At 54.1% G+C, this 21,019-nt stretch overlaps 1 protein-coding gene across 2 annotated transcripts in view; it reads left to right on the forward strand.

Moving 5' to 3' along the window:
* Positions 1-21,019, forward strand: part of PTPRN2 (protein tyrosine phosphatase receptor type N2) — a 720,648-nt gene that overhangs the window by 604,022 nt on the left and 95,607 nt on the right. For both annotated transcript variants that reach the window (XM_055335454.1, XM_055335455.1), the window contains exon 13: positions 7,087-7,299. In XM_055335454.1, coding sequence (XP_055191429.1) covers positions 7,087-7,299 — 213 coding nt within the window. The remainder of the gene's footprint in view (positions 1-7,086; positions 7,300-21,019) is intronic.

Below are 21,019 nucleotides of genomic sequence, written 5' to 3' on the forward strand. Positions count from 1 at the left end.
AAGAGGAGAGGAAACTGAGGGAAGAGCAGCCAGGATGGAGGGGCACCACTGGGGGGCATTTCCCTCCCAGCCCATTTTCGGGCACTCCTCACTGCCTCTCTGGGTCCGGGAGCAAGGCTGTGTGCAGTCAGGGTGTTTGGGATGGGGTCGCAGGGAGGAGCCAGCAATGGGCAGGTGGGGCCATGGTGACACTGCAGGATCTTCTGAGCACTGCCCCCCCAGCACTGCCCCCCAACCCCGTGCTTGTTGGAGACTCGCCTTGGTGTGGCCACCTCCCCTCCCCAAAACAGAACCTGCGCTTTCTCAGCACCCCCCCTCCCACCCCTAGGTGAGGCAGCTGCGTGCTTGCAGAGAGAAACTTCTCAAGGAGGGACATCATCGCCTGCCTGCCTTAACTACCTGTGTGGTTCTGAACTGCAGCCTCCTCGAGGTTCTAGAGAAGTCTCCCTGGAGGAGTCAGGTGGACCCCAAAATTAGAGGTGGAAACCACAGCGGAACTGGCTTTTTAGGACCCGAAAGGGTCTCCTGCCCTTTTGTGTCACCAGTGCGCTGACCTACCACACTGCCCGCTGGATGGTTGGGGGATCTCTGGCACAGTTGCCAGGGCTCCCAAATGCACACGCAGGGGTCAGCAAGGACCCTCTCGGCGCTGGTTGCCCCACAGGGCTGGCCCTGCTGTCCCGGCCTTGCTGCTGATCCCCTGCCCCTGTGCGTCCTCCCACTCTGGCTCCCAGTTCCCCGGGGTTAAGTCCACATGTGGCCGTCCCTGTTGGGCACCGGGGGCCTCTCCTCCTGGGGTCCAGGGTGCGGTGTGTCCATGTGGTCTCTGCCCAGCCAGGGTTCCCTGAATTTAGACGCAAGCAAAAGTGCGTCGTGGTGCTGAGTTGTGTGCAGGAGGGGGAGGGACACTCATTTCTTTTTATCAACTCAAGAGGAAACGCCCCCCACCCAAGCAAGCACACCCACTCAGCTGGAGCAGGGTTGGCCAGGGCGGGGGCAGGGGCCACAGCTGAGACATGCCTGGCAAGCCTCTGCGGCTCCCGGTGGAAGGATGCAGGCATCGTTAGGGACACCACCCGGTGCCCAGTGGCCTCAGTGCTTTGTGGCAGGGAGTCTGGCCACGGCATTGTCCCCCGGGGTAGGGGGCTGGGGACCTCTTGGAGAGCCTCGTGCCTCGAGTGCTTGTGGCTCCCAGGAGCCCTCGTCGGGGGCCCTGCAGCCTGATCCCTTGGTCCTCTGCGGGATTCCTGTAAATGAGATCGCGGCAGGGACCCGGCAGGGGAGGTGAGAGAAACTGCAGCACAGCTGCGCTCCACCACGGTGGGGTCCTGACCACCAACACCCCCGCCCCCGGGGCCAGGCCGGGGACGCTGGCTGGAGTCTCTTGGCCTCGCAGCCAGAGGACGGGCGAAACTCCAGTCCTGGAGAGGGTCTGGTCCTTGCTGGGAGGACTCCTTCCTGGAGACCTCGGCTCCTGGGAAACACCTGACCGTGAAGGCGGGCCAGTGCGCGCGACGGAACAGGCCTCCGGGAGCGGACTACGCGCCCGCGGTAAACACGGAGCAGGAGCGGGCACATCGAGTGTGTTGGCCGTGTGTGATGTGTCTGCGGTGGGAATGCCGCGGAAAACGGGAAAGATGGCTAGGGTCAGGGTTCCTCTGGGGGCCCAGCATTCCTGGTCTGTTCTCAGCTGGTAGCTCTCTCTTCTCCCCAAGACAATTTGCTGTGTATCAAGCTCTACTAAAAATTAGTTCACACAACAGTGGTTTTCCCCCTTTAAACATAAATATCGTAAATCTTCCCTGATGTCTTAAAACAGAGTAGTTCCCCAAAACTGGTGTTCTAGGAGTGCTTAAAGATGGCAAGTAAATAATTTATTATCTTTTGCATATTTATTTTTGTGTCTGTGCCTGAAAAGAATAAACAAATGGCTTATTTTAAAATAGGGTATCCCCTCTTATTTTCATTTAGGAATAATTATTTCTTGGGCATTCTTTTCTCTTGCCTATATAGGCCTTTTTTTTTTTTTTTTTTTTTTTTTTTTTTTTTTTTTGGCTACTTGAATGGCAGATTTGCAAGTACAATTTCATCTGCGCTAGGAACAATGGCTTTCACTTGCACAAAGGATTTCTCCCACCCTGGATTCAGACCGAAATGCCTCTTGCTCTGATAATAGCTTCTGAAAAGATTTTGTAATGCAGAGAATTAATACATGATTATTTCCGCCTGACTTCTCTCATTTATGAGAATTCTGTGGCAAATTCCAAATTAAAAATAGTTCAGTTAACAGCTTTAAAAAATACTTTTAAAATATTTTAAGACATTACCGACCCCCCTCCCCCATATTTTTAAGTTTGGTCATTCCCGTGGCCCAAAAACTATTAAAATTTTTGATCAGCCTTAAAGTGATAGCCACTATATTTTAGTAAATACATCTTAGTAAATCTATTTGAAATTTCCAAGTAATCCTAAAATTTTTCATCTGGGAAAGCAAAGACAGATTTGTTGTAGCAACTCATTAGTAGTGTCTAAAATCAAATTCTAAATTTTACAGGGAAAGAAAGCATTACAATCATAGTAACCAAAGTGCAGAGGAGCACAGCATGAGGCTGGGTTTGCAAAGCCAAGTCCTTAGGAATGATACAAATGAAAACATGCACAGATTAGAAGTTTCATATTAATGAAATTAAATGCCTGTGCCCATAAGTTTTGGATACAAGTGTATTTTACAATTGAAGTCAGTGGCTTAGGTAAGGGACTGCTATTGTTAACTGTTCACTGGGCACAGGCTTGGAAACATGCTCAATGGAGCTCCTGGTCCATAAATATTTGTTACCGTGAAGTTTTGTGTTTGTGTGGCTGCCTTAGTCCTCACAACCGCATTTGAGCATAAAATGTTCTCTCTCTCTCTCTCTTTTTTTTTTCCTCTCTCTTTTAAGCTTACCACATGGACAGCTAAAGAAAAAAAGTTTTGAAGATATTTTGCCATAAATGGCTCAGAAGACAATGTAAAGGAAGCCCCATGCACGCTTCACATTACAAGCACAGATCAAAATAGTTTAAATAGGTCAGGACAACATCTGTAGATTCTAATTTCTAAGAGCAACTCCACAAGTTGTCTCTGTGGTCACATTTATCTCAAATCACAGCTTCTGCAATATTTTATATTCTAAACTCAAGAAGTTGCAGGTGGAAATGTTTGAGTGGAAGAAATATGCAATATTGTACTGCAGTTTTCTGCCAAGATACATATAACCTGATCTAAGGTTGACTTCATTATTCCTGATTATTTTTAAAAATCGTACTTTTCCTGCATCTGGAACTTAGCATTAAGTGCTTGTGTGTGTAACTCCTGCATGCTGGGGTACACAGCTACCGGTGCTCCTGTGTGACCTCTCTGCCACTGTACAGAAGGAGGTGTTCCGCTTTTAAAGGATGCCTGACTATAAATGTCAAAGTCATAAATATTTAAGCATTATTTTCTTTCAATTCCAAGCCAAGACTGACAGGATACCTCTAATTAGTCGTGGGCTCTCTGCAGGACCCAGCCCCAGGACAAAATTTGGGGAAGGCACAAATAGTTCAAGTTTCTCAGCCTTGGGGAGGGGCAAAAGGGGGGGAGCACCGAGCACCCCCCTCCACCCAGGTCACACTTGGAGCAGGACAGGATCAAACTCACTTCCCAGCACATATCAGGCTGGTGGTTAGCAGGGATTCCAAGTTTTGTTTGTTTTCTTAATTCCACAAAAAGAAAGGAGATAAAATAATCAAGTTATTTAAGCTCAATCACTATGCCAAAAAGGGGAGTTCACTTTCCTTAATTTTTATTTTTTTGAAAAAATCTGTATAAATTTTCGTTTCTTCCGGGATTCTTAAGACCAGGCTAGCAACCAGCACCAGTTTTTCCTCTCACTGGGCCCTGCGGCTCAGAGCTAGGTAGGTGGGCACCCACTGAGGTGCGGGCTGGGAGCAGGGAGGGGCAAGGAAGAGAGACTTCTGGTTCCCGCGGTGGCACCCAAGGCCGGCAGGAGGGAGGCTTCCGAGCCCCGCAGGGACTGGCCACCTCAGCATCACAGCCAGGACGGATGGGAGGGAGGGTGCATTTTGTCCCTCTGGCTCACACCCTCCGATCCCCCACCCCCCTCCACCCCGAGCCCATGCATGGGTCACCCAGCGCTTCCGCCATCAGCAGCCTCAGCGACCCCTCTCCTGGCTGCAGGAGGAGCCATCCCCATGAGCTGCGGGATGTCAGCCAGGGTGCCGCCCTCCTGCCCGGGACCACGTCACCCTTCTCTGCAGGACAGCTTGGAAGTAGAGGGGACCAGAGAAAATGAGACTCTGTGGGCAGGGGGGTTGGTCCTGTTCCTCCCCGCCTCCCCTCCTCCCCCAGCAGCACCTGGGACCCGCAGGGGTGGGGTCGGGGGAGCTGGGCAGCGAGCAGGGAGGAGGGAGAGCGGGATCTCCAGAGGAGGGACCCGAGCTCTGGAGGCAGTCCGCCGCTCTCCTTGACATTTTTCTTTGACCTTTGAGTCAGTTTCTCGCGCTGAGTAAGGGGCAGCCGGCAGGCCCTGTTCCAGTCCCCGTGCGTGCCCAGCGCATCTTGGGTCACCATGACCGATGACCCGTCGGTGCCCCGGCCACCGTGGGAAGAGCTTCGGTGCGGCCTCCAAGCTGCATGTCCAGCCTGGGGTCTCTCCTTTGCCCCCGACCTGGGCCAGGTTGGTGTGTGGGCAGGGCCTGCCACTTGTCTCCGTGGCCTCCCGCCCTGTGCCCCTCACACGGTGAGCGGCCGGGCACCCACGGCCCGGTGGTCCCCCGTCGGGTGCGCACTGGGCGTCCACCAGAGGCCGGGCTGGCCAGCACCCGCGTGTGCGCTCCGCGGCGCCAGGCAGGAAGGCCCAGGAAGGCCCGTCCCGGGCGCCGGCAACCACGTGAGCGCGAGGGGTCCCCCGCGCTGGCGCCCGGCCCAAGTGGGGACACGGGGACTTCCAGTGGCTGCCCCGGGCGGGCTGGGGGGACGCGCCGCGACGGCCAGGCGGACCGAGCCGGGGCGGAGGGACTCGGACGCCCGTCTCGGCCGCGCCGCCTCCTTTGTTGTGCGCGCTCGGTCTGCCGAGGCGAGGCTGCCCCGCGGGGGGCGCGGGCGGAGGGGGGCGAACAGTCCTAGTGGAAACGCCCCTCACGGAGGTGTGCCTCCGGCCTCTTTCGGGGAGCAGAGGGGCTGGCGACCCCAGCCGCGGAGCGCAGACCCGGGGCGGCGGGGACCCTGGCCCGAGCCTCGCTGCGCCCTCGGGCGCTAAGCCGCTGCGGGACCGGGGACGGGGACGCAAGCGAAGCATCGAGGGGCCGGGGCCGGGGCCGGGAGCTGGGGAGCGGGAGGCCGGGGCCCGGGAGGCCGGGGCGCGGGGACCTGGGGCCGCGGAGGCCAGGCCCCGGGCGGCCGCGCTCCCTCCGGCACTGCTGGGCCTCGCTGCGCCGGGCGGGGTCCACGCGGTTTATTTACCCGGGCGGGGACAGGGGTGCGGAGGGAACGGGGTCGGCGGGGGCGGGCGGCTGGTCCGCGGCTCCGGGAGCCTCCACCTTCTGGGGGCGGCCGTGCGGGCGCGGAGGGAGGGGCGAGCGAGAGGCGGGAGGGGAGGGTCCCCGCCGGGGGCTACCGCGGGACGCGCCACACTGGCCTCCGGCAGCCCGGCCCGCGCCTCCCGCGCCCCCGCCCTCCACCCCGAGCCCTCCCTCTCCGTCCCTCCCCCTCCGCCTCCCCTCCCCCTCCGGCTCCCTTCCCCCGCCAGCCCTCCCCTCTCCCAAGCCCCCCCCCCCTCCGTGCACCTCCCGCCGCTTGCCAGCCTCGCCGCGGTCCTCGGAGCCGCGCATCCAGGCAAGAAAATCCAGCGCCTTTTCTCATTTAACCCGCGTTTCCATTAACTCAGTCCCGGCACCAGCTAATCCGCTGCACGGAAGGCAAAAGGAGGCTAATTAATGACCAGCTTTTCCAGTCAAGACCGGCGATAATTGCTTTGGTGGCCTTTATGATTACAAGATAAAAATGGTCCGGCCTGACATAGGAGGCCCTGTGTACACTCGGGGACAGGAGCGAACGAGCGGGTGGGAGGCTGGATACGGAGCAGAAGATTACTAATAGAAGACACATAATGAACAGGCCGACCAGGCATTCATGGGGAAAAATCCATTTTGTTACCACGCGAAATTAGGTGGTGGAAAGGAGTTTGCTAATTGTTCTCGTCTTGTAGCAAGCTGGGATGAGGCGGGGCGCACGTCTCCATTCAGGTCCCCAGGAAGGCTGGAGGGCGCGCTGCCCGAGGGGCCCTCCTCCCTGCCCTGACTGTGGCCAGTACACCTGCCGACAAGCTGACCGGGAGCCCCAGGCACCTGTCGCCCGTGGAGCCTAGGGAAGCACACCTGGAGGCTCTCCCCTGCCCCCAGGGCAACGGGAATCTGATGGCTGGTCTCCTCAGGCTCCGCACCATGAGAAGGGAACTCGGGACCCTCCGGTTCCAAAAGCCCTGCAGCTCCCTCAGGGAAAAGCACTCGGTGCATGGTGCCCTTGGGGTCTGTGTCCCGCGGGTGTGCGCAGGGGCAGGTCGGTGGGGGTGTCGGCAGCAGGTTCCTCTGGAGGCGGCCCCCCTGCAATTGTCTTCAAGAATGCAGATGTGAAGCTTAGGAGAACCTGCCTCCCCTGTGTGCTGTGTGCTGTAGAGTTGTTTGACTTTTCTGTGCTCTAGGCACCCCCCCCCCCAAACATTTGTGGTGTGTGCTCGGGATAAACTGCTGTATTTTCCTCACACTTGTCTAGAGGAAGGGATGCGCACTTTTACTTAAGGCAGCAAATCAGCTGCCAAAGGCTTGACGTTGTTATGGTTAGAAAAATGGTGTCCGTAAGGGAAACAAGTGATGCTTCCAGGTCCTTTTGAGAACATTGCAGTCTGTGGGTGCTAGTTTGAGGGCTGCTGTTCTGAATGGTCTGATGGCAGCATAGTGCTGGGCTGAGCCTGACACTTGGAGAAGGGTGGTCTCTAGGAGGTCCTAATTTGTTAGGTCCTAACATGCACCTTCTCTCTTGTTCTTCAGAAAAGCAAGCTCAAGCTTCTACCGCAAGGAGCAGAGCAAGAGGACTCGACCCCGTTCATCGTGCTCACCCTGGTCTCTGTGGTGGCCATGGTTGGGGTCCTGCTGGCCTCGAGTGTCATCTACTGCCTGCGCCACGCGTCCCACTCCAGGCTACAAGAGAAGCTTTCGGGAGTAGGGGACCACTCTGGCCCAGATGCTACAGCTGCCTATCAGGTATGGGTTCTGTTTGTCCCCTCTGTTCCCAGCGGTTCATTTATTCATAGTTTGCAGCTACTCATCAGCATTCATGTAAACACCCTATAACCACAGGTTTACTGCTTTGTATGAATCCTACTCTATTCTCGGCTAGTCTCCATGAGTCGTGAGAACAGGTTGCTCAATAGAAATGTGGAAAAAAGTACAAAACATGAATCATGTATGACCTGTTATCTTAGTTTGGCCACTATTCATGAAAGATGCCAAAGTTGCAAGATAAATTGGTTATGTAGACATTTGAAGATGTCTCTTAGATCATCAACTTCCTCAGGTCTTATACAAAAAGACCCTTTGACCTGGCCCATCACCACCCCCCACTATTATTTGGATAAAGGGCAATCCAGTGCTGAGCGGCGGGAAGTACACCAAGGACGTCTCCATGAGAGCAATGGTGGCGGGTGTGTGCTGAAACACGCGGCCATTCCACACACACCTGGAAACAACTCAGAAGCCCCTGAGAGTGTGAGGAAGGCGGGTGCAGCCCAGAAGGGACAGTGAAACACTCACAGAATGTTTGGGAGTTCTGTAGCATGCACTTCACATTTAGTGACATCCTAAAGCAATGAGAATGGGCCAGCCCACAGCACATACAAGTCAGGTGACAACAATCAGCATCGTTCCCATTTGGGAAGGTAAAATACTTAATTATCGTTTTGAAAATTCAATCAGTATATACTTGTGAAATATCTTCCCTCATTGGGCCAGATTCTTTGTTTTTTCTAGTCAGGGGATTATGATGTGTGGCACGTCTGTCTTGTAAATAATGCATCGCATTTTACAATAACATATAAGTTGAATATTCAGTATCACAGTTACACAGGGGGCTCCCAAGCTCTTCCTAGAACCACCCTCCCCCCATACTGTCTTGCCAGGTGCCCCCCCCCCCCCCCCGAGAGCTTGTCCGAGCTGGCTGCTTTTGCTCCGCTGGCCACCCTGGCGCTGACCCACAAAAGGAGTTGGATGAATTTATAAAATCACTATGCTTAAAAGAGACCAAGAGATAGCCTCCCCCTGGCCCTTGTTAGAAAGTTCTTGGTATCACCACTGAATAGAGAAAAACTCTGGTTTTCTGGAGGAGGTCGCAAGGCAGGTCAGTAGGATCTTCTCTTATAAAGAAATGGCACCTTCGAATGTGTGGGAGATGGCATTTCAGCCTCAGTGCACAGCTCTGCTTCAAAGCAAAAAAAAAAAAAAAAAAAAAATCACGTTTGAAGAAGCAGCCCAGAAAAAAAAAAAGTCACATAAACTAGTAAGAATTTATCCAGAAATTCTATTGAGCAAGACCATCAGTGTAGGATGCCGGGGCTTCTAGGCTGTGTCTGTGCCAGGACATAAATAAATTATCACACCAGTTCTGTTCTGTGTGCAAGAGACGGGAGATCACACAGGGGTGGATTTTTAGAAAGCATGGCATCCTTTGATATACTTTGAAATTCAAATATAAAATATTGATAGAATGGAAAGGTTGGGCTTGCATGCAAAAGTGACTAAGTTTGGCAAGAATGCAGGTTGAAATTGCATACTTAGAACCGAGTTTGTGATAATTAACAGAAAAAAAAATCTTCCCGGTGACAGCTCTAATTAATAGTATCTGTAATTAAAATCATGCCCTTCCAGCAGGAAAATTGTTTGAATTTCTTAGAGTGACCTTTCTGCTGTTCCTCCTGGGGGCATGGTGGTTAAGTTGATATTGATTTTATAATGAGCTCTGGTTTGTTTAATAAGAATCTGTAATCCAGACAATAAATGAAATGTGTGCTTTTCTTCCACCCAGATTAATAAAAAGAGGGGGGAAAGCACAGGAAAAACTTTTGCTTTAAAAATACAATCTAGGAAAATTTGGAAATGAAATTATTACAAAGATTTTCTGATGGGCTTAGTTTCCAAATCACCATGAAATACTTTTAGGGAACAACTCTGGTTAACTGTAGACGTTTGACCCAAAGTGGACTCTCTGCTGGGGAGATGTTACTGCTTGAGGTGTTGAGTTGTTTGGGTTTGTGGCTCGCAGAGCAGGACTCAGCAAATGGGGATGGGATTTCAGGACTTTTACCGCTAGATTTCGCTGAGTCATGGATGAAGGCTCTCAAAAGTGTCAGTAGAAATAGAAAGTGCTTACATGTGTGAAGGGAGCAGGTATTAACTCAGGAATGCATCCACCCTAACCCTGGCTTTTCTAGAGCTACCACCGTCTGGGTTTTTTAAAGTATTGCAGACATAAAAACCGTCTCAGGAAAAGTTGCTTTGACGCTTTCTTCATTTTTCAACCATTGAACTTTTCTGCGCTCTGCTAATCCTATAATGCAAGTGAGATTTGGATAAACCTCCTGTTAATTCCCGACACCGGGTGATGAGGAAAACTGAGCAATTTAACATCATACGTTATTTCATACTCAAACTTTCCAAGAAACTGAGGTTGGTTTTTTTTTGTATATTTTTTTATTGAGTTTGATTTGCCAACATATATTGTAACACCCAGTGCTCATCCCGTCAAGTGCCCCCATCAGTGCCTAGTCACCCAATCCCCCCACCTACCTCCCCTGCCACTACCCTTTGTTCGTTTCCTAGAGTTAGGAGTCTCTCGTGTTTAAGACAGAGGTTATTGTGTACAGAGGTTAAAAGCCTGGGAGTGAGGAGCTGTGGGTGGCAACGCAATAAGTTTTACTTACATCAGTTATCAACTTACCCTTTAAATAGAGGAACTGAGTGTTCTTATCAGAACATGAGGAGCCTGGCTCTGGTCAGCAGTGAAGACGGGGGGAGCTCAGAGCTGGTGGCCTCTGGAGCAGGAGTTCTTCCCAGGGAGCCAAGAAGGAGAGTCCGTATGTGCCCAGGTGAACAGCCAGCAGTGGCCTCATTGCAAGGGAGCTCAGGTGGGGAGGCCCCCGTGCAGCAGACCCTTTGGAAAGCCCTGGTCCTTGCCATCCCTGACAATGCACACCTTCTAGATGTTACCCTCCCAGGCTCCTGGCAGCCGATGCAGAGCCCCCACGTGCTCATAATTCACAGTTTGTGGCTTTGGGTGAGTTACAGGGCATCCATGGAGTGTTCCAGAATGATCAGTAGGCTTCTCTTAAAATTGTTTCGAAACAGTGAGTCATTTGCATTATTAGGTCCCAGTGCAAACACGCTTAAACATGCTTCCTCTTCTTCCTAAGCATGAAGCTATTTCATAGACAGAGTCAGCATCTCAAAGCTTAGTTTACACACGTGTACTTGTGTGATACTTTGGTCACTCTACCTATTGGAAAATCAAGTATTTCTTGATAGACTCTTACACTTTGACACTTACCCAGAGATCAGTCTTATCAGATAATCTATTGAAGTTTCATTTCCTTGAGCCTGAAAGAATTGGGTGTATTAACTTTCAGAAAAACGGAAGCACATTTTGAAAGGACATTTCTTTTAATGACGGCTGCCAATTTTTCACCGTTGTGTTACTTCATGTTATTTTTTCTCCTAAATATATAAAACATAACATGCTTGGATTAAATCTGTACTTCATTATTTAAAAAGATAATTTTCTTACTTTTATTCCCCCCCCCACACACACACACTGGCATGTTAGCACATAACATCGGTGTCATGTGTATACGTGTGTGCACGTCTACGGCACCTGCTCGAAGCTGGTGGGGTTCGGGTCGGTGTGGACGGAGGCGTGGAGCTGTGTCCTGCATGGGATGGGCATCTCCTTGTGGGGAAGTCCTGATTCTGGGGAAGGCCGTTGGTTGACACTGCAGAAAGAAGTGATGAGGTGGTTAGAACACATCCCCCTCCTCTCTTGGAGTCTTTTCGAATGTTGCCTCCGTTTCTCTGAAGCTTTGATCACCTTGGGGCAGCCCCATGCTCCCACCCTGCCTGTCCCCAAGTGAGGGCACAGAACCCTGCGGAAGTTCCAGCAAGCGTCTTTTGATGGTTCACTTCACAATACCCAGCAGGCTTCCTTGTCCCTGGGAGGCCTTTGGAAGCAGACCCAGAGGAGAGCATGCGTTTGAGTGCGGGGCGGCCTGCACACTGGCTGCGGTGCTCACCCCACTGGCTATGCAGTAGGTGCGTGGTGGCAGCTGCTTGGGGTGCTCTCTCCGCCCGGGCTGAGGTGCTCTGGGGCCCCAGCCTAACTCCGCAGCCCAGGGCCAGGGGAGAGCCTGTGCCTCACAGAGGAGGGGGCATGTTGCCAGCTGGCTTATTCCTCTGCACATTGGATCAAGGGACCTTCTTTTTTTTAAGGCAGTTGAATCTTCTGTAAGTAGCGCGATCACTAGTTAGAAAAGTATTGTCCAATTTCAGTAGAAAACAGGGAGTCTGCTGACGTTTCCCTGACCCCCACCACAAACTCCTGAAATAGCCCTTTTCAGTCTGAAAGCATGGCCTTTCTTTGCTTTACATTTAAATTTTCAGGTCAAAATAACTTTTTTCTTTTTCTTTCTTTCTTTCTTTCTTTCTTTCTTTCTTTCTTTCTTTCTTTCTTTTTTTGCAACTTCCCATCAAGCAAAATCTATCCTGCTTCAAAAACAGAAAAGTACCCTCAAGTATCATTAAAGAACTTAACGTTTTTATCCCAACCCAAGCAAGCCTGAGAATTGGGATTCTGGCTCATTTTGCCTTTGCAGGAAGCTGTTAGCACCTGTGGGTCTATAGGGAGAATTCTCTAGAAGCTTTCCAGACACAGAGTCGATGTCTCATCTGGGTCAAGGAGAAGCTAGGCTCCTGAGGGGGAGGCCTTGTCCTGGGGTGCTGTGTACCCCGTGACCCCAGAGAGAGGCCTGAGCTCCACTGCAAATTAAGTAAAAGCCGTATTGTTGCCTGAAGGTGCCACATGCCATGGCCCCAGTCACGTGCCAGCCTCAGGGAACCAAGCAGGCCCTTGCTCTGCAGAGAGGAATGCCTATGCGTTTTGCACCTGCGTGCAGTTTCAGGTGAGGGCCAGCAAGCCCCACGGAATCTTCTAGATTCCTTTGCACTCTGAGTCTGAGTGCCATTCCGTAAGGCATGAATCTCTAGTGCAGCCTTTCTCATAAACCTGAAATTCTCAAAGATGCCGTTTCCAAAAGCCGCAAGCGCGAGCCCATCCTCCAGTCTCTGCCCAACGTGTCTCCTCAGAAATAGCTCCTGAGATTTGGAAATAAGTCTAGAGGAGGCGGAAGGCTGGAAAGATTGCCAAAAACATATCTAAACACCAAACTGAGATATGTCTCTGTCCTAATATAGCAAAGCCATCTCCCTTGATCAAACGATAATAATTAGATCAGACTTAATTGAAAATAACAGACCACTCAGTGAGCTGCTTGGAAGACAAAAGCTTGGGATGGCTGTTGCGCAGCATCCCAAGACCTGGATTCAGGGCTTCCTTCCATCACCGTGTTGCCGGGTTCTGTTGCCGTGTTGGTGGCTGGTTAGCGGATCTGGATGTGGCTTGAATAACTGTCTTTTAAGGAAGGCAAGCGAGGGAGGGGAGGGCACACCAGCTTCACCTCCACTGCGTCAGGCCACGTCCCCAAGCGTGGGTCATGCTGTCTGTAAGGGGCCCTGAGGGGCCAGGGGCATCCTGGAGGGGCTGCCGAGGGAGGGCCCAGGTCAGCGCTGGTAACCTGCTCCAGTGCTGGTCTCTGTGGAAGCCAGAGCTGCTTCCATCCCTCGGAGGCTGCGGGAGCTCCTTCGAGGGCACCCTAAGTGCTCAGGGGGCTCCTGGGGTCATACCCTGGGGTTCCCAGCTGGTGCCCACAGTTGCCTGCCAGCACCCAGGGAGGTGCTCTGACAGCAAGCGTCGGATCAGCTGTGACTTGTCCCAGTCCCACCGCCGGTGGGTGGCACAGCTGAATTAGGGTGATTTACACCTTCTGGGCCCCAGGCCAGGGCTCTTCCCACTGCCCAGACTATGTCATGGGCCGGGGGACCCTCACACGCAGAACCTGTCCCTGGGCCCAGACTTGATGGGCCCTCTGCCTCTCTCTGGGTGTACATGGCCCCAGGGACTTTGGGAACGTCAAAGTCACATCTCAGCTCAGTCTCTGGCTTCTTCAAGGCAAGGAGTCTGCCATCTGACCACAGGAATGACACTGAGACCACACGTGATAACACTGAGGGGGAATGCCATCCCTGTCACTGTGGCCACTGTCTCCACAAAGACAGTAGGGCATGGAGGACATCCTTCGTGGGCATCCTGGAGGCAGGATCAGTGTGGACGGGGCAAGTCCTGGCCCAGGAAGGCCCCCAGCCCGTGAGCTCCTGCAGGGGACCAGGTCTGTCGTCCCGGGGCCAGGCCAGCTCCCCTGCACTGTGGCAGCCCTGTGGGGGAGCCACCTGCATGCCTATCCTCTGATGCTGTCCTTCCTCCTGGATCTCCTGCCTGCACCTACCTGCAGAATGGGATGAGAGGAGCTGTGGGATCTTCGGGGGCTGCCCTAGGTCACAGGAGGTCACAGGAGTATGGATGTATATCAGGTCTGAGCGGTTACTTGTGGTACTAGTGGTGCCCAGACTCATTGCTGGTGGCTGGGGATTCGGCCTAAGCGCCAGGGTCCTGGCAGGGACGCCTCCCTTCTGGATGTGTACTTCTTACCTGGTCCTCTGTGCCCAGCCCCAATTCGGAGAGGTGGACACATCATCTACACCAAAGCTGAAGACAAACAGTCTGCAAAGGAAGCATGTGCTTCAGGGACATCCAGACGTCTGTGAAGGTGGCTAGGGTAGGGTGCAAAGGGGTTATTCTGCTTCTCCCCCATTTTCCCAGGACCAGCGAGCAGCAAGGCCAGTCCTCGGATGCAGCCCCGACGACAGGGGGATGGGGGTGCAAGCCTGACCCAGGTCACCTCCATCCACCCTGCCCACCTCCTGCCCCCCGGGCCAGTGCAGGGACCCTGTGCAGGGGAGCCATCCTCGTGCAGGCAGCGGCGTGTGCCTAGGGATGGATGTGTTGCCCTCACATTGTCAGGGGCTGAATCACAGGGGTGCTGGCAGGAGAAGCTGCCAGAGTCAAGTGAAAGATGCAAAATGGGCTTCATGGGGATTGAGGCGAAGATGGCAGGAGCGGGGGGAAGGCATTCTTAAGGGCAACCGCAGGGACCAGGTTGCACCACCCAGTCCAGGCCCCGAACACACACACACACACACACACACACACACACACACACACATCCCCTTCAGAGGGGCTTATGTCGCCTGGTTTCCCTGCTGGGAGGGCTGGTGCCTGCAGGGGGCAGGGCCTGGATGGCTCCATATAGTCAGGCCCTCCCCGTGGTAGAATGATGCCCCCAGGCCTGCAGCCTGACACAGGGATAGCCTGGGCTCGGCCACCTGGCGTAGAGTCCACCTGGCGTAGAGTCCGGCCGTCAGGCCCTGCATGCATGCGCCAGGAGGCTGGTGCAAGGACCTGCACTCTGACCCAAGCCCCCAGGGGGACGAGGAAGTGTGTCCCAAGCCCAGTGGCATTGTCCGCAGTGCAGTGCATGACCTGGCAAATATAGGCAAGCCCATTTGGGCCCCTCCCGTGGCAGGGACGAGGGGAAGCCATCCTGCAAGTATGGGTGGGGAAGGGCCCTCTGCCTCTCTCTGGGTGTACGTGGGCCCGGGGACTTTGGGAACGTCAAAGTCACATCTCAGCTCAGTCTCTGGCTTCTTCAAGGCAAGGAGTCTGCCATCTGACCACAGGAATGACACTGAGACTACACGTGATGACACTGAGGGGGAATGCCATCCCTGTCATCCCGGGAATGCCCCTTGAGAGGGCCCAGGCCATGTGTTTACACTCCCACCCAGGAGACTTGGGCTGATGACTGTCGTCTCCATATGTCAAGGAGGGACATTCAAGGTCATGAGGGAAGGATCCAGTCAGCCCGCAGACTCCCAGAGGCAAGGGCCCGCTGGTGCACATGCGTCCTCACCTCACACTCCTCCACGGCCCCCCTGTGCCCCACTGCCCACCTCCCACTCTGCCCTTGTGCAGATTCAGGGTCGGTACCATGTGGGTCACCCCCAAGGAACACAGCGCCCAAGCCTGGGAAAGGCTGGATGGCCAAACGCAGAAGTGGCCCCATAGGTCTCTTTCCAGAACGCTCATTTCTTCTATTGAAAGAATCACATTTTCTGCCACAAGAAGGTTGGCGAAGACCTTGCTCACACATAGGACCAGCTTATACCTGTGTGAAGCCTGTGCATGGGATGGAAGTGCCACGAGGGTCCCCAGGGAGCCTGGGGGGCCTGGGAGGGCTTCTCAGAGGAGGTGAGGGAGAGAGGCACTCAGGCGGTGATGTGGTCTGGGCAGCATCCCAGTCGTGTCTTAGGCAGCGAGCAGTATCAGCTTTTCCTCTTACATTGGAGAAGCTGCGTAATTGGATTTCTCTTCTCCGCCTAATTAGTCATTCTTAAACTTTGTTCCTCAGAATATTCCAGTCTCCACTGGGGCTCTCTGCTTTGGGAATCTTGCTGATAATTAAGAATGGAATCTTGGTAGGTCATTTGTCTATTAACCAGGACAAGATGTTCACACAAACGATCTCCAGGTAGGAAGGTGACTTGTGCAAAGTATTCAGTTGGGATTTTTGATGGTGAAAAATAAACAGCCAGGATGTGAGGGCACTGAGGCCGCGACCCCTGCCACCCCACTGACTGCTGGGTTGATCCGGTGGGTCTGGCCGCCGAGGCAGGTGTCCCCTTCCTCCCTCCCTGAGGCTGCGCTGACTGGAGGGGACCCCCTTCCCCAACAGAGGAGGACCTCGGGCCCTGGCACACATGTGGTGGTGGCGCTTGCTTGTCCAGGCCCGAGACTCCAACACATCCAAACCAGGTGCTGCCAGTGTTTAGTCTACCTTTCTTGAAGAACATTGAACGATTTTTAAATTTAAGCTTTAAGAATAAAGCAACCAGCCCGATTATGTGTCTGGGTGTGTGTTTGTGTGTGTCTGTGTGTATGATTATTTGGGAAACAGGGGAAAGCAGACTCAGAGACGCTGCGATTAGCAAGGAAGGCCAAATGTTTTAAAATGCGTGATTCCATATGGTGTTTGGAGAATACGAACATGAGACGGCGTTGGGCTTGACGGCTGGCGGAGTTTGGGTGGTAAATGCTGGGGTTGCTAACTGTGCAGGAAGTCAGCACCCGTGCGCAGCCAGAGGACTAAGGTTCTCGAATTAACATCAGAAGTCGGGATTTGTTCTGTAAGTAAGCATCCTGTCACTTTGGTTTTCTGTGAAGACAGTGGAGCAGAAGGATAACCCAAAAGGGGGTATGCCTAGGATTGCACCTTTCGTAAACCAGCACAGAAACCAAGAGGGGGGAAGTACAGTATGGACTTGTTTACAAAACCAAGTAATGGGTGGGAAGGGATGCCCCACCCAGCTGGCATGTCTTGGGATGGTCTCCCCCTCCCCAGTGTTGCTGTCCTCCACCACAGTCAAGGACAGTGAAAATCCTGAGCTCAGTGGCCCCAAACTTTGAAACCTGAGGGGAAACCAGGACCAAACTTCAGACCGTCCTGTTGGCCCTTTGAGTCATTGCTCTGTGGTCCTGGTGTATCGTGAGTCTGTGCATCTCCGGGGGACACAGAGCTGCCCCCATGAGCCTGGTGCCCTGGAGCCTCCCAGTGCCTCTTCTCCCACCAACCCTGGTGCTGGCTCTGCTCAGCCATCGCCCCGAATCACAGGCCGGCACCCTGGCTGGACTCATGCGACGGCCACTGGAAGCCCCAACCTCCTCGGAAGGGCAGCACCTGTCCCCGTCCTGGACCTGTCTCGGATCCTCATGAGCCCTCGGAGGCCAGCGCCCTTCCTCCACATCATGCCTGAGGAGGCAGAGATGAAGCTGAGGTGGGAAGGGGCTGGTGGGGGTCACCTGAAGCCACCCAGCCCAGGCCTCCTCAGGACCCTCTTCAGCCTCGTGCAGGCAGGTCGCCATTCAGAGTGGTGTCACATGGAATAATTGGGCCCTGGACATGTGCAGCCCCTAAGCAGAGAGGCAGCTGCTGGGGACTTGCCCCGCCCCCAGGCCCTGCCCCCAGACCCTGCCCTTTGGCTTAATTAGGCAACGCTGCAGAATGCATGGACGTGAATACCTTTTGTGTCCCTGGCCAGCTCCTCACAGCCCTTGGAATATCCCCTGTGCTTTTCTGTGTCTGAACCTTTGTGCGGACTATGCCCCTCACACTGAAAGCCCTCCCACTCGTCTTTATCCTTCCAGATCACTCCCATCTGTCAGCCTGCCCAGACCCCACACCCTCACCGAGCCTTCTCTCCTGGCCCTGGGTCATCCTGCCCAGTTCTCAGCACCAGGACCCTTTGTTTCCCCTGACCTTGCCCCACGAGTCTGTGGTCACTTCTCCATCACTGGTGGTTGCATCTGGGCTTCCTTCTGCAAGGGGGCCGGCAGGCCTGGTCCTGTCCCTCCCCATCACATGCTCTGCAAATGTGAGGACACCCTGGTTTCCCTGAAATGCCAGATCTGTGTGATGAATGCACAGCGCCCTGCAGGGGACCTTCTGGTGCTCAATAAAAGCTAATCCATATGTTGCACTAAGCCTCAGTTGTGAGTGGGGCCAGTGCGGGGTGTGCTGGAGGCTCCGTGAGCCGTCCCTGGTGACGTGCAGCATCTGGGGGGGCGCCCCGCACAGGGGAGCACCGGGGTCAGGTCCTGCAGGTGTTGCCCAGCATGATGGTGGCGATGACGACAAGGGATGATGATTCATCATTACCTTTCAGCAAGAAGAAAGGACAGTGGCAGACGTTTCTTATAGAAAACAGCTCGCAGCCTACTCTGCCTGGCCAGGCCAGGAGGCTCTCAGGGTTTATTGGTGATGGATGGACTTGGCTACTCTAACTGGTCCAAATTGGGATGTGTGTGTGGGCCACCCAAGACTGGCCCTGCTCACAGAGGTGACATTGGATCTGTGAACTCTGAAGGCATCGCAGACTCCTGGGCAAGATGATAACTTAATGGTAAGAGGGTGGCAGGCTGCAGCGGCCTCCAGGCCTGGGCTTCATGTCTGTGGTTGGCCCTGCCACACACCTGTGGCCAGGTGGGGCTGTGTGGGGCTGTGAGGGCGGCTCGTCCGGCAGGAACTGCCCATCTCCAGGTCCTGTCCAGCTCCAGGTGACAACGCGAGCGGTCGGGGCAGAAGCCCTCGGTCCCTATGTGCTGGTGGAGAAAGACGTTTTATGGAAACAATGGCTTCCTTCCTCTGACTTGAGCCTGATGCTTATCAAGAGCAGAGCTGAGAGAAATGAGCGTGCCTCTGCTCTTAAAGGAGAGGCGGCCTCCAAGAAGAGTGGGTTTGGCAGCCCCGTGGGGTTCAGGCCACCACATGTGGGTGGACAGAGTGGCACGCACTCACCAGTTGCCTTCGGGGCCTCTTCTGTGGGCTGTGTGCCACCTGCCAGGGTCAAAAGACTGTAGGAACCTTCCGAATTTGCTAAAGCTCTTGAGCTGCTGCCTGCCGGTGTAGTCGGTACCCGGGTGTAGGATACCGCCTTCCCCTCTCTGCAGCTGGACATGATGCCGGCTCCCAGGTGGCCCTTCTGTCCAGGGCGGCACACCAACGGTGCACCTCACAAGCAGGCATCTACTGCAGCCTCCCCGCTGTGCTTGACACCGAAGGAGATGGAAAACACCAGAAAATGACTTCCATTCTTAAGTTTGGGAGGTGAGGTGTAGTTCTTGTCCTGGTAGATGGAGAGTGACGCATGATGGCTGTTACCTAGGGCCACCCTGGAGGGTCTGGCTGCATGGGGGCAAGGAGTGGAGGGAGGAGGGAGGGAGGAGGGACAATGCCATGGCGCCAGGGCCGGGGGCAGAGAGTGGAAAAAAGCATTTTTTTTCCTTCTGACATTGGATGGCTCAAAGACCCTTCTAAATTCACAAGAGTGTTGAAAAGTATTTTCACTTCTCCAACTTAAAATGTGCCTTTTTTTATTTTGAGAAGACGTCTTGCAAAATGGGATAAAATTACTCCCTATTCCTTGGCAAACAACGTTTATCGCGGAGCTGTTTGGGTTAGTTTATGAATGTTGTGGAACCCAGCACTTAAAATAATGCAGCTGCACATTGGACCAGAGGAGCGCCGTCTGCGGCCCGAGCATTAGGAGGGGTGGTGGGGCGGAGTGAGCGCCCGTCCTGCCTGGGGCCCTGGAGGAGCATCCCTCCTGGGGGGCTTGGGCGGGACTCCCTCCGTCAACACCACTGAGAAGCCCCCCGGGGGTGGGGAGGTGGCGTTCCAGGATGTTCCAGGATAAGCAGCGGTGGCCATGCACCCAAAGCCAGGTCCCACGGGTGAGCTGTGAACCAGCCGAGCGCCCCCATCCCAGGAACGGTTGTGGCTGTGGCCAGATGAGAGGTGGGCCTCCCTGGGTTTCTGCTACGGCTCTGATTTCCGAGGGAGGGGGCAGGAGGGCTCGGTTTGTCACCCAGGAATGGCTGTGGCCGTGTGTGCCCTGTGTGCCCCCCAGAGCCCCCCACCCCGTGTGCAGGGGATGCTGGGAGAGCCTCTCCAGCCTGCACTGGGCTTGGCGCTCACCTTCCTCCTCCTCCTCCGCAGCACCAATGATGTATGTGATTTACGGGGGGGGGGGGGGGGGGGGGCGTGTGTCGAGCAGCTCTTGTAAACCATCTGGGAAGTCCCAGTGTCAGCGCCATCACCCCATGGCCCAGAGCGCAGCAGTCCCTCCTAGGCCATATCCGTATCCACAGAGAGGTAACAACCCACATGAAACCGCCATGGACAGACACAGGTGATCACACGGGACATTTCCCCGATGTGCCTGGTTTTCTAATGCAACCTTATCGCCACTTTGACAACCTGGGATGTCTCCTCCTGCACTTTAACCTACACATAGTTTCTAACCATTTCACTTTGTCTTCTTCATATGGAATGAAGAATTTTATGGATTCTAAACGCACCTTGTTCTGGTGTTCTTTACTACAGAAGTCACACATGCTTTATTTAGGGGGCAAAAATGAGCAAAATAAAAAAGAAAAGCAAAACTGCCGCCTCCCCACCCCCACCCCCAGCAGAGCCTCCACAGGTCCAGACCATCCTGTGTGCACAGTGCCTCCCGGGGATCCCGTGTGTTTGCTCCGGAATCAGAGGGTCTGGATAGAGACCTCCCGGTGCTGTGTGCTCTGTAGCCCCCACGCCTCACCACAGCATGCGGACCCCCCGCCCCCCATGAGGCCGCCTTGTGGGTGCTTTGTGTGCCATTGTCGGTGCTGTATTTGTGGGAGGCTGCAGTGCCCTCTGAGCTGGAGACAGGGTCCCTCCCCAGAGAGGGCTGGTTCCTTTTCAGCGTGCTCGCTCAGTGTTTTATGCAGCCTGGAAAGTAATTGGCCTTCCCCCTCCCCGGCACACCCTAATGAGCCACCCCTCCTGCTCTGGCGGCTTTGTGCAGCACTCCTCAGTTCTGCTCTGTTACCACAAATTATGCTCTCCAAATAACCCTAAAACTCCAGCCACCCTTTGTGTACACACTTAGGCAGCGCGCGGCTTTGTTCCGATTGTTCCTTGAAAGGTACAAAGCGGTTTTTCTTAAGCCTTTGTCGTCTTGGTCTTTCTTTTGGCAGAATTTGGGAATGACAGGTCTTTTCTCTTGGAGCGATTCCCACTCTCTGCAATTTTCCCCCATCAGATAAAGATTTGAGAAGTGAGACATTTGCATTATTATGTGTGTGGATGGATTTCTGCCCCCAGAATCCTAT

This window comes from Nyctereutes procyonoides, unplaced genomic scaffold, assembly GCF_905146905.1.
Source record: "Nyctereutes procyonoides isolate TBG_1078 unplaced genomic scaffold, NYPRO_anot_genome, whole genome shotgun sequence".
NCBI lineage: Eukaryota > Metazoa > Chordata > Mammalia > Carnivora > Canidae > Nyctereutes > Nyctereutes procyonoides.